The following is a 12,756-nucleotide window of genomic DNA, read 5'->3' on the forward strand; positions in this document are numbered from 1 at the left end:
GAACTGAACGGGCCAATCAGATGATTGCTTTCGTTCTAATGATGTGTGGGGCTGTGTTGGGAAAGGACCCACCAAACAATACTGTACTTGATTTTTCATGTGTAGTTTTTGAAAGAGCTTGGAATCCAACTACAGATGGAAAAACAAAACAAACCCTAGAGTTTTTGTGGGTAGTACTTGACACATATCTGCACATAATGGAAAAAAAACTCAACTCACTCACACAACTCCACTTCCTCCCTTCTGCCCCAAATATTTCAACCCAGGAGATCAGCCTCCATTGTCAGTCACTGGCAACCATTTAAAAAATGACCAGCAGGGGGGGCTATATGCAAACTCTGAACCTATAACTTAAAAACGATGTATAAGACATACACATGACTGGAGATACATATGTACAAAAGTTGGTGCTTACTTGTGATAGTGCACAACTAAAAAGCGGTACTTGTGGTGATAATGTAAAAAAAAACCGATGATGTAGTCATTTAGACAGGATGTTCTGCAGTCTTTCAGGGTGGAGGAACCCACTACCTACTGTGCTTACAGATGTGAGTGGTTTAAGTGTTTCATATGTAACAAGGAAAATTATATATATTTGCATTAATGTTTGTCAGTTTTACTGTCTTCTTCCCTTGGATGGGATGGTGGTGTTTCCTGTCATTTGTTTACCTGGCATTCTACAAAATGTTTACATCAAAAATGTCATTATGCACAACAAGTTCATCAGTGATTGAATGAGCTGTTATTAATCCATTGGCTTCTGAGAAGACAGCATTTCTGTTTGTGCAGATGACCTTGAAACTCAACACAAAGAGACACAAGATGACAGTGTTTTGTAACTTTTATTTTACTAAAAAAAAGGGGAAAAAAGTTCACATTGACATTTAGCCTCGTTATTACAGTATACTGAAATTCTTCTCAAAGGAAGTAAAATACAACATTTTTTGATTTTCTTTTCATCTTATATTAAAAATATCAAATAGTACTCATCTAGCAGTGCTTACAGTATTTTAAGATATGTCGCAGGCTTGATAGCAGAAAGGTTGGCTTTGTACAGAGCAGTGATGGGCTTTTGCCAGTCTAGCGAGGACCTTGCGGAGACAACCTACCTTTGTGTTACCCGGCCTGTTTTGATTGACAAGCTGAACATGCAATGAGGGCAACTACACAAATCATCCCATAGATTATACCGGTGCAGTAAGACACTTGGAACAGGCTTGCAATGCAACAACAAGAAAAAAGCTAATGTTCCATTAGTCGTTTATTTTTTTCCCCAACAACCCTCATGTCACAGAGTGCTCTTTCTCCTCTAGAACGTGATTTGAAATCAATTGGCAGACTTTACACTTTGTTCCGCTGATCCGTTTCAGTACAGCTTACCAACCATGGACATGGTGAATGAGAAAATTAGACTAAAAAATAACATCACTACCTGAATAAACTTCAAAAAACAGACTCCTTAGAGCATTTCTCTAGTTGCACAGAACTGTACAGGCACACATAATATATATATTTAAAATAAATAGGGCAAATTTGGCCAAGACTCGCGGTGGAGGGCAGTACTCTCTACTTTGTCAATACAGAGAGACGTGATGCCAGCCATTCACTAAGATGGCTTCCTGGCCACTTCTGAACCTCAAAAGTCCTCATAGTCCCTTCACCTCACACACACACACTCTCAGGCGCATCCACATCGTCACACACACACGCCCAGCCCTCCTCCGTCACATGCACAAAGCCAGAGAGAGAGAAAAAGGAAACAAAACGGCCTTTAAACAAAAAATTATATTTATAAAATATGTAAATGCCATTTTTTTTCTGGAATGCCTCTGAACAGGGAAAACAAACAAACGTAACAAAAAAAAAAAGCATCAAGTTGCGGGGGGGGTTGACTCGGCCAGTTTCTGAGATACCAGTGTCTGGAATAGGGCTCACCAGATGACAACACCACACACCCAGCGGTGATCCCGCGCGGCAACATGCCGTTTAACCGCCGTGTTCCCAGCATGCCGTGTTGTCGGACGGAAGGACGGGGGGGGCTCCACTTGCTCCCTCCACTCCTGGGTGGGGGAGGGGGGGGGCAGAGAGCGAGGGGCGGCACTGTTCTCCTCACACACACACACATGACACAAGACGTGACTAGGGGACCAGGAAATATCCTCCACCCCCCTCTACATGTTTGACTCCATCTCTCTTTGGGGATGCGGAGGAGGGGAGGGAGGGAGGGGGAGGACTGGAGGGGTTTGGAGAGGGGTGGAGGGGGGGTCTGTACAGTTGAGAGGAAAAGTGAGGGAGGGAGGGAGGAATGGAGGGACGGGGGGTTCATATGGAGTCTCTCTCTCTCTCTCTCTCTGTGTTGGTCTCTCGTCTCCGGGTGACGGCGCCCCCCCCCCAGCACCTTAAACGTCAGTGGAAAAGTAGAGTGTGTTGCGCTTGAGCTCGGCGAAGGATATGGGAGGGTGCTGCAGGTAGTACAGCAGCACCTGGACCTGAGGAGGAGAGAGAGAGAGAGAGAGAGAGAGAGAGAGAGAGAGAGAGAGAGAGAGAGATTAAGCCTTGTGTGCATGTTTCTGTGTGTAAACAGTATTATTATTATTAATAGTTGTAGTAGTAGTAGTAGTAGTAATATAATTAGTGTCCTGTGGTATAAATGCCGTTGAAGAGGCTTTTCCATCCTGCCAAAAATAAAATTGTGAGGGAAACACTGAATTCTTCGCATGGAAACTGTCTATTTTCAAGATATAAATCTGAAAAAAATCAGTTTCAGCCCTCAAAAACCCACACTGGTCGCACCCTAATGATTACCAGCAGCCTGAGTGTTATGAAGGTTAAAACAAACCCTGTGCAGCTCCAGTATGCCTCAACTCAACAGGCCAAAACATCTTCAACCTATTGAAAAGTGACTGAACCTCTTGAATGTTACAGTAAGTATATATGTAGGAATTTGACTTGATGACTAGCTTTCTCACAGGCTACATATTCAGCACCTTGCTAAGAAATTAAAACAGAAATTGGGATTTTATTTTAGGAACATGTTTGTTTTTGTTTTTTTTGCATCTAAAAATCAACTCGGGCACTTTTTAGCCAGTGCTGGATTATGGCAATGTTTTATATTTACATGCCTCCTTGTACTTTTTATGCTTGGGTTGACTGGCCCACACTCATAGACTTATTCATTGGTACATTTTTATCTGTAAGGCCACTCTGCTTCCTCATTATTTGTGTTTTTAGATCTTAAAAAAAAGTTGCCAGAACTGACTTTGGCAAAAAGTGCCTTCATGTATTCTGCTCCCTGTTCTTGGAGCTCACTGCAGAAAGATTTAAAACTGGAAGAGCTGGTCTCTCTTGGTGAGTGATAAAATAAGGGATTTTATGGCAGACTCAGTAAGAAGCTGTCTTTGCTTTTAGTTAATATTTAAATAGGTTTGGCCCATGAGTCTGCTGCTATGATATTGGACTTCTGCCTGTTGCAGCGCTTGTAGGAAATTTTACTCGGCTATTATGCTTGTCTTGGTGCTTCTTTCTTGGCCAGGTCTCCCTTGAAAAATGGAGATTCTTGACCTCAATGGGACGAAAAAATCAAGAAAATCTGTTATGAAAATAGGTAAATCATTCTAATGTTTCCCCTCTCTTATGTTCTGCAATTTTCCTTTAATTTCCCCTTAAATCAATTTCACCCAGAAGGGCATATGCCTGGAAAATTTAATTTGCTTTACTGTTTGTTATAATGCTGCTAGCTGCTCACCAGGAAAATGGCTTGCTGGCTAGTAATTGGATTTAAACTATACATTTGACTGTTGCCTACAAAACTCAGGAGAGAAGGTCCATTACGTGAGTCAGTGGGCTTGACGTTGTTCTCCAAAAGACCGCAACTGTCTAGGAGCGACTGATTCCCTGTCTTTCATTTTGTTAAATAGAGCAAATACATCACTCAAGTCCCTATATGAGATTATATTCAGGATATGCCTGCGGAAGCATCAGTCTATGGTGTTTGACACTTTGTATACTAATGTAATAAACATTTAGAATTTAAATAAGCCCCAATACAAACACTCAGCTTTACTGTAATGGAGAGACAGGGCCTCCTGCATGTCCATGCTCCCCCATTTATGATGATTTACTCTGGATGGTGTTTACGCTGCCAAAAAAAGACATTTGTGCACAGGAAACTCATCTCTCAGCAGAGATGAATAGATGGCCAACAGCCTAAATACAGCTGGGAGAATAGACCGCAGTGACATGGGTCACAAAGCGACGTGGGAGTGAAAACCAATTCTCCAAACACATGTACCGACCCACAAAACACGCATGTGCGCACCAATCTACCATCTGCTGTGTTCACTCACAGTGGGATGCCCATGCTCAGTTTCACTCCCTCAAAAGACAGGAAGATTGTATAATAACAACCAAGCGTTCCCCAACATGGGAAAACTGGTTACTAAATCCCAAGCATATGCATTTAGAATGAATGGAATAAGAGGGCACCTGACACTAGTTTGGAGTATGGATGTAATATGCCATGTCAGATAAATGTGTGGTTTTATTAGAATGTGTACAAAACAGTCATCAGGAGCCTAGAATTAATATTATTAGAGGTATAAGGTCTGCAGGTTTTTAGCCACATTCAACAGATTTACCCACAAAATGTATCAAAGTAACCCCAAAAACAGAAGTATCGATCATTAAATATTCTGAAAGATATACAAACAGACTGTAATTTAGTATTGATTAAGTACCGCAGTAGCCTGTTTCAGCTAAAAACACACACACACTACGTCAGTACCTGTGCCATGACGTCATGTGACCAGATGTCGGAGGCGGTGGTGATGTGCTGTCCCTTGGTGCTCTCCGCCTCCGAGGGCCTGAGCAGAGTGGGGCCGAACACGGTGGCCAGGTTATGGAGGGACATCTTGTTGATGGGCTCCTTCTCCGCCACCCTGCAGGAACCAACAAACAGCAACGGGCCGGTCAGGAAGGTCACAGGACAAACGGGTGTGAGGTGTTCCATTTTGTCAAAGGCAGCCATAACAAATGTATAAAAAACAGTAGGAGACTGTGGGAGGCTCCCAGGTGGGAATGTGAAGCAGGGCATCGCTGGAAAAAGAACAAGGCTGCTCAGTCGACTTTCCCTGGATCTTTAGGTGAGCAGTGGGTGTCTGTGCGTGTGTATGTGTGTGTGTGTGTGTGTACCTCTTGAGGTGCTCCAGCAGGGAGAGGAAGGTGATGAGGTTGGGGTCGGGCAGGGAGCGCAGGAGGTGCATCATACAGTTCTCCTTGGCTGCCGGGTCTGAGAGAGCTGAGGAGGAAGGAGAGCCAAAATGATGTCAGGACAGCCCTTTATCAGTCTTTCCAGCACCTAAAACTAAAACAATCACACACTTCCTGGCCTAGGGTTCGAGGCTGAGAGGAGAATGGTCACACCTATGCCCTCCATGAAGGCGGGGTAGAGGCGGTCGGTGAGCAGGGGCTCCGGCAGCTCCCTGAAGTACAGCTTCAGAGTTCCCGCGATGGCGTTGATGTCCATGTCGCTCAGCATCACCAGGATATCTTTGGTATCTACAGGAGAGAGAGAGTAGGGAGGCAGAGACGGAAGGCAGGCAGACAGGAAAAAAAAGTCAGAAGAGACTAAATTATTACAGACTCACAATAACACAGCTGCTCTCGTCTCATTCTGTCTCCAGGAATGATGTAATGCACTCGCTAACACAACATCCAGACAGAGACAGATGCAGACATGCTTTCTAATCACAGACGTAAACGCAGGTTGATACTGAGCTCGGCTCGCTCGGCCTCTGTGGGGTAAACCGTGATCAGAGCTAAAAGACTGTTATTCAACATATAATTGACAGCTGTTGCTCCTCATCTCCCTCCTGGCCTCCCTGATGGACATTTCCTACAAATCTGAGAAACAGAGAGACAGAGACACAGAGTGAATGTAGTCTTACTGGTGTCAAATGCTGTTTTGAGGGCCTGGATGTCGGTGGCCACCCCTGAGATCCTGTAGATTCCCACTTCGTCGATCCCCCTCTTCTCCACTTCCTCAATGCACTGGCGGACTATGTAAGGCACCTTGGAGCGCTCGCGCCTGCGGAGGGAATCACCAGTCAGAGCAATGCTACTTCTCTGATAATGCGAGTGTGTATGTGTGTTGTTTTTCAGGTCAGAAAAGTTCTAAAGGGGTCAACAGTCTGGTTTCCACTACAGCTGGGCTCGCTGTGGAGAAAAACAGCTAAAAAACCTCCATCTAATGCAATGCATGTGTGAGTTGTAAAATACATTCTGGTATATTCCTGTAAAGTGACCCATTTCAAGAATTCCCTCATGTTCCCTGACTTCCCCAGAGAAATGCATCAAATTCCCTGACTTTCCCTGTCTGGAATACACTTCTCCATGATATTCCAGAGATTCCATGACCTTTGGGAAACCTGTTCAAAGATCTGCACTATTTTTTCCCCCCCTAATCGTGCTTTCATGAGGGTAGTAAGTGGGTTTACTCATTTTGGTCTCAATCCAAGGAATGGACTTACTTCGTCACCACGTTGATTTTGACTCCAAACACCCCACTCTGCTTTTTGGACGGCGTTCTCTTCAAGCTTAGGTCCCGACTCGTAAACTTCATGGAGAATTCCACTTTGATCTGTCGATAAACACACAACACAGCTACAGTAAACTATACATCGCTCTAAGAAGCCAGCATAAAAAAAAGCCCTGATGCAGGATTGGGGGCCCCTTTATGAGCCTCGGATTTGTCTTTGTTTACATAGTGATTCATTGATTTGGAGACATTTATTCATGCTGGAATTTCTACACTGCGCTATTGATGCAATCATAGAATGTTATACGTTGAAGCTGCACTTTTAGACATTTGGATTGTTTCTAAACTTTGGAGCAAAATAGACCTCAAAATTATGAACAGATCCTTTTCTATCAGCAAGTTCTACCCTTCGAAAATCTGTGAGTGCATAAAGTTTCTGGATCGGGGCTTTAAAGCACACGACTCTCAACACAACTCTCACTTTGACTTGACTGCTGCGGTGTAAGAGGATACAGCGCTGTTAGATTGTGACCGCTGTACAAAACACTGTGCAATCAGGAAAGTTGGCCAACCTTCCATCGCCCTGGCCAACCATAATACTATATGTGTCATAATCAACATGACAGTCCAATTTCTATTAGCGTGGCTGAAACATGAGCATGGGATTGTTTAGGGAACCATCAGAGACGTTGCACGTGCGTCTTACCCCGTTCATCTCTATGACGTCCATGTGCCAGTTCTTGGACTGCACTGTCTGAGGGTCCAGCTGAAAGACACAAGAGAGAGAGAAAAACATTAGATGATATGTTTTTGGAGACTCCATGACCTTATAAGGGCATATTAATCCCTTCATACAGCAGGAGATTCACCTTTAGGACACTGCTTCATCAAATAATCAGATTACGAGCATCGTCATATGGACCACCACAGAAATATAGTATGGTGGAAAACACCAATGGGGCCTAATATCATTCTCAGACCATAGCATTCTAACTCTTATGTCCTAACCATCTCATCTGTCCACAGTCTGTTTAACACCGACACATCCATGACAGGCTTTCTCTCTCTAGCCAACCAGTCTGTCGTCTCCATCATACAGAAGAGGTTGAGAGTTTGAATCTCTCATGCCAGGTCACCAAAACAGTTTTCCAACCCAAGCCTTTCCAACATGGATCAGGGGTATATTTACTACTACTAAGAGAAAAAAAAAAGAACTCACTGTCTTTCTGTTTACCCCCCTGGGGAAATTCCCAGACAGGCCTGTCTATATATATAAAAAAACGGAAAGTCCTGGGAACCTCAAAATTGTCTCTTATTTTGCTCCTTATTAAATTCCCAGGAAGCCAACATCTGATGAGGAGAAATGCGCTGCAGCCCCCTATGAGGAAGAAGTAGCGGTGAACTATGGGTGCTGTGTCCCTATACGTGTGGTTGTATGTACCGTAGACATTCAGTCCATGCCTAATTGACACAAATTATCGACATTAGGACACACAAAAGCTCCTCTTTCACACATAATCAAACAGGCCATTCACCCACCAAAGCTAAGGCGCTTATACCCATGGATCAAATTTACCTCTTCTCATTTCACTGAACAAGAATCACATTGAATGAGCAGAAAGTACATGAAGTAAGACAGATGTACGCGCCATGCAGGAATGTTGACGTAAAGGATATTTCAGGCCACAGTGAATGTTAAGCCCATTTTCCAGCTGCCCTCGCCCCCCTCTAAAAATTCCTGGATTTTTACCGGCTATTATCAGAGAAACAGTTCTCATGTGACTTATCTCCCGCCCTCTAAATGCCGTTTGCTTTTATTGAACTCCAAATGACACCAAAACCAAATTATCAACCAAATCTTCCAATTAATGCGTGCATTCAGAATGCCTTCATTGGACGAACGGGACAAGAAAACTTTGGAACAAGGAAGGAGGCACATAGTAGCATAGATGTGTCATCAGAACAAAGTCGGTTTCTGAAATTCAAAAATAAAAAATCCAAATGTGACTGTGACAAGCTTGGTCAGTTTCACCCAAAACTCTCACCACCATCTTTGCTTTTGTTTGTTGGACGTCCCGCCTTAGACCACTTCTCACTAATTGGTAACATTGTCCGGATTACATCCCGCCTCATTTCAAGCCTCTCAGCTGAGGAAGAGAGGTCTTCCACCTGACAGTTCTTCCTATGAAATGGACTAGAATAAGGTGCTAAGTAAGCAAGTTTTATTCTTTGACATGTAGACGCACAAATCAGTCAGACCTAAAGGTAATAAAAAGCTTGTTTCTTATCTGCTATGAAAGCCGTTTCAAAATGTTTAAGTAGGTCAGAGGTAGGACATCTGGGAAAGCTACAGGTTACAAAAAAAAAAACCCAGGAATTTCATAAGGGAGAAGAGGCACTCTGGAAATCGGGCTTAACGTTCACCATGGCCGGCATTATCCTCTAAGCTGCTGCATTCTTTTTAACCTCTGGTCGAGCCTCGTCTTCTCTGGTTCTTGCCGGTTCTAGAGAAGCGAAGCTGTTGTTTTGGGAGGTGGCCAGATATCGCTGCTTTACAACTGCACCGAGACAGTCACTAAGTGTTCTTCGGGAAAGAAGGATGGCACTCATGTTTCCCACATTTCCCCTTGGCAGTCTCTTGGGGGGTCCGACCGGGGATGCAGTTTGGCTCAGTCACTTGATCTACTTCACCACTCGCATTCTCAAGGTCTGGACCGCACTTCCCATGATGCCCTGAGAGAAGAGTCCTGACACATGATGGATGGGAGGTTGTTGAGTTTTACACGTTTTTCTCCCGGAGTCTTTGCTCCACTCAGCTTGCTGTGTGAGGCAAACAGCGTGAAGCTCACAAAAGCTAATACCTTTTCTTTTACAGGCTGATTCAGCGGCTGACTGTGTATCGCAATTACACTACGCTGTTATGTCATTACTACCCTGCGTAGTGGTGTGCTGACCTTAGAAGAACATAATGGTTGTTGGGTGAGCACAAGGCACAGCACACTTCTCTTATTGTCAGCATTAGGCTGCAAGCATTAAAAGTTCTCAGTGAGCGTATTTCATTACCTCGTAAAAAGGCCATTTGGCATCGGTTTCACGCACTCCTATTATCGTTAGCGCTCATTTTCCCAGCAGGGTTCGGGTTTGAGACCGAGGGACGGGTAATCACTGCAATGGGGTCTTTACACAGCCACTGCCAAGAAGTGAAGTGGGCAAGGATCCAGGTCACATGCACGACGCCTCTTGTAGCTCCTCAAAGTGGGCTCAGAGGGAAAAAACACTGTTCCTCCCACCTATTTCCTCTTTATTACCCTCGGCTAATTTCTCACAAACCTGATTAAAAATAAATGGAGTCAAATAGGGTTGTAAAAATAAAGAGGATCCTTACTGTCAGCGGCTATACTTGCTGACCTTTCTAAAAACTGTATCTTCAACTGGGCTCCTTTTATTAAAAAAAATAACTTTTAGAGGAACTTGGCCCATTTCCCCTCTTTCCTTTTCTGGGAAATGAGTTGGTTTAAGGGGACGACCGCAAACTGCTTAGCTAAGCAGGCACGGAGCAAACTCAAACTGAATTAGTTTGCGCTAAATATTATGCTCTGAATCAAGAGCAGGACGACAGGAGATGGGTTGCATGACAAGACTGATAAAGACACACTGGTGTTGGAAATGAATTGGGGGGAAATATCCAGTTGGCTGGTTAAAACAAAGCAGGAAGAGCATTTAGGGTTTTATGAAAAAAATGTTTTGCACATTGTATGACCAACCCTCTTCTGTATTCATCTAAGAGTGGACATGCAGCGCAAAGAAACCTGTCATTGCATGGTGGAAAAATAAACCTCTAATAACTGTATTCAAGACATTTTAATACTTTTTAAGGCCTTAAATTTAGACAACTGACTTTTTCAGACTTTTTAAGGACTTGCGGATACCCTGCCAGCTTACATTAATATCTCCTTTGATATTAGTCCAAAGAGATGAAAAACACAAAGACCTATTTCCGTTTTTAAGAATGTTTGAAAAAGATGATGTGCACGAGTGTCTGTGTGTGTGCACATGTCTAGGCAGAGATGAAAGGCAGAAGTGTCTTGTGGTGTATAAGAGACATCCTCAGGCGAATGTGGTCTCCATTACTGTAGGATCGCATCACTGCGATGTCAAAGCTCTCTTTGTAGGACCGTGAAGACTATCGAGCAAATATGATTGAGGAGCGTCCAAAAAGGTCGGCGGCCCGAGGCAACGCACAGAAATACTTAAAATCCAGTGGATCGCACCGTACCGCGATTTGTACGCATACCAGCTGGTAGGGGGCACACACTTCAAGCTTTGTTCCTGCTTATAATACAATAAATAACTGTGTGTGTGTGTGTGTGTGTGTGTGTGTGTGTTTGGAGGAGAGAGATCTGTTCAACCAGCATGACGCTCTGTTGTATGGGAACACATTGTTCTTTAAACGGCCTGTGTCTCTGAGGGCAACTCCAGCTGTGCGTGTGTGTGTATGTGTGTGTGTGTGTGTCAGGTCTGGGGCTCAGCTGGTTATGGTGCAACCCATTTTCTTTCTCTAAGCCCCGTCTAGTTGACTAAACCTCATCCCTGCATACTCTCACACACACACACACACACACACACACACACACATCCTCATGTCATCGCCCCTCTATGTATTTGAGCATTAGATATAGGGCAGAATGCGACAGGAGGCATGTGGCTGCCATGTGTTACTGGACACTTGTAGGCTCTGAATAAAATGCATTGTTGGCTACAGTATCTTTTCATATCCGTAGTTTGACTCTCTGTCAGTAGTCAGTTTGGGAGAAATATAGACCAGTGTACAGGCAGTAATATCACCACAGGGAGTCTTAACTTTACAGATAGAGCAGACAGCTGTTGGCCTGGATGTGCGCACGCTGCTGTACCCCTCCCTAACTGAACTGCAAGGACAGAACAAAGCAGATAAGACAAGTAACGGCGTTTTGTCACCACATGGTCTTTGTTTCATAGAGAGAACAGACGGCCAACTTTGACCTTGACAGTTGTCTTTTCTTTTTTTCGTTTAATTCTACTAAAAGTGCAGTTGAGAGCGTCTGTTTTTTCTAAGACAGAGATGCAACCAGAGACGTAGTGGAGGCTAAACTCATTTTACTTACCTTTTTATTTGTGGACCTTTATGACAATTCACAGTATGCAAGTTATATGACGACAGGGCATTTTAGGGAGAAATAGCATGCATTAATACTTTTACTTACTTTTTTGAAAATACATTTGATTATTGTTTATAGATTGGAGACTTGCATGCTTCTTTGCTTTTTATACTAAAGATTGTGGGGTTGGGTGCTCTTTGGACAGAAAAAAAAGCGTACTCTAGTAAAAATGTGGCAAAAAGACTAAATCACACCACTAAATCACTGGATGCAGCACGGAACATGACATTGTTTACACACCTACCAGTGTTACCATAACTTCAACATTAGTTCCCCTATTTCTTTAGCTCAATAAGAAACACATATTCTCAATGTGGGGGGAAAAAAAGGAACTGTTCCCGCCCGGTTTCGAACCGAGGACCTTTCGCGTGTTAGGCGAACGTGATAACCACTACACTACGGGAACTGGCTGAGTATACTGCCCCGCTTTCTGCAAACATAATCCCCCCCTCCCTCCCCTGCCTGCAACATGTGAGCCGGGCTGCCTGCTACTCTTATGCTGCCACTCTTCCTTGCGTTGCCCTGCTGAAGCCCATGGGAGACAGAGAGCAGCGCTAGACAGACGCAGTGGGACACACAGAGGTCCGGGCCCCTCTGGAGCTGTTTACATTATTATATTACCAGTACAACACCCAGGGGGCTTCAGAGGAGGGGCTCAGCACAAGCAGCATGGTAGTAGGGGAATAATAGTTGCAGGTTTTTTGATTTGGGAGAGAATGGAGAGTGTGAATTCAGCACATGCATGTATGAATTACCAACTGGGAATGCAAAGAAAATGCCCAAGGACCCCAGAACACTAAGGGTCCAGAAAGATTGACGGTACCATGTTAGTGTGTAGGCACATTTGAAGTGTTATTCCCCAACCTCTGCTGTATCATTTGTTAGTAATTCCAATTTCTGTTCATAGCGCCATGGGAGTTTTCTAATTTCTAGTTGTCACATTCAAATTTGCGTACTATTATGGCCGTCTTTGATATTTATTATCGCGTGCATAACCTGACAGGGTCGGCACTTGACTGTTTG

General features: G+C 43.9%; 1 protein-coding gene and 1 non-coding gene across 7 annotated transcripts in view; both read right to left on the bottom strand.

Moving 5' to 3' along the window:
- Positions 1-823: 823 nt before the first annotated feature.
- Positions 824-12,756, bottom strand: part of abr (ABR activator of RhoGEF and GTPase) — a 137,245-nt gene continuing 125,312 nt past the window's right edge. For all 6 annotated transcript variants that reach the window (XM_071898318.2, XM_071898320.2, XM_078286465.1 and 3 more), the window contains 7 exons: positions 7,242-7,301; positions 6,528-6,637; positions 5,946-6,085; positions 5,422-5,556; positions 5,191-5,296; positions 4,784-4,937; positions 824-2,489 (listed from right to left, as the gene is read on the bottom strand). In XM_071898318.2, coding sequence (XP_071754419.1) covers positions 2,400-2,489; positions 4,784-4,937; positions 5,191-5,296; positions 5,422-5,556; positions 5,946-6,085; positions 6,528-6,637; positions 7,242-7,301 — 795 coding nt within the window. In that variant the 3' untranslated portion in view covers positions 824-2,399. The remainder of the gene's footprint in view (positions 2,490-4,783; positions 4,938-5,190; positions 5,297-5,421; positions 5,557-5,945; positions 6,086-6,527; positions 6,638-7,241; positions 7,302-12,756) is intronic.
- On the bottom strand, positions 12,067-12,139 carry trnav-aac (transfer RNA valine (anticodon AAC)). The gene has a single exon. It is a non-coding gene; the product is annotated as a tRNA-Val (tRNA).

The sequence above is a fragment of the Centroberyx gerrardi genome, chromosome 11, assembly GCF_048128805.1.
Source record: "Centroberyx gerrardi isolate f3 chromosome 11, fCenGer3.hap1.cur.20231027, whole genome shotgun sequence".
NCBI classification, from domain to species: Eukaryota; Metazoa; Chordata; class Actinopteri; order Beryciformes; family Berycidae; genus Centroberyx; species Centroberyx gerrardi.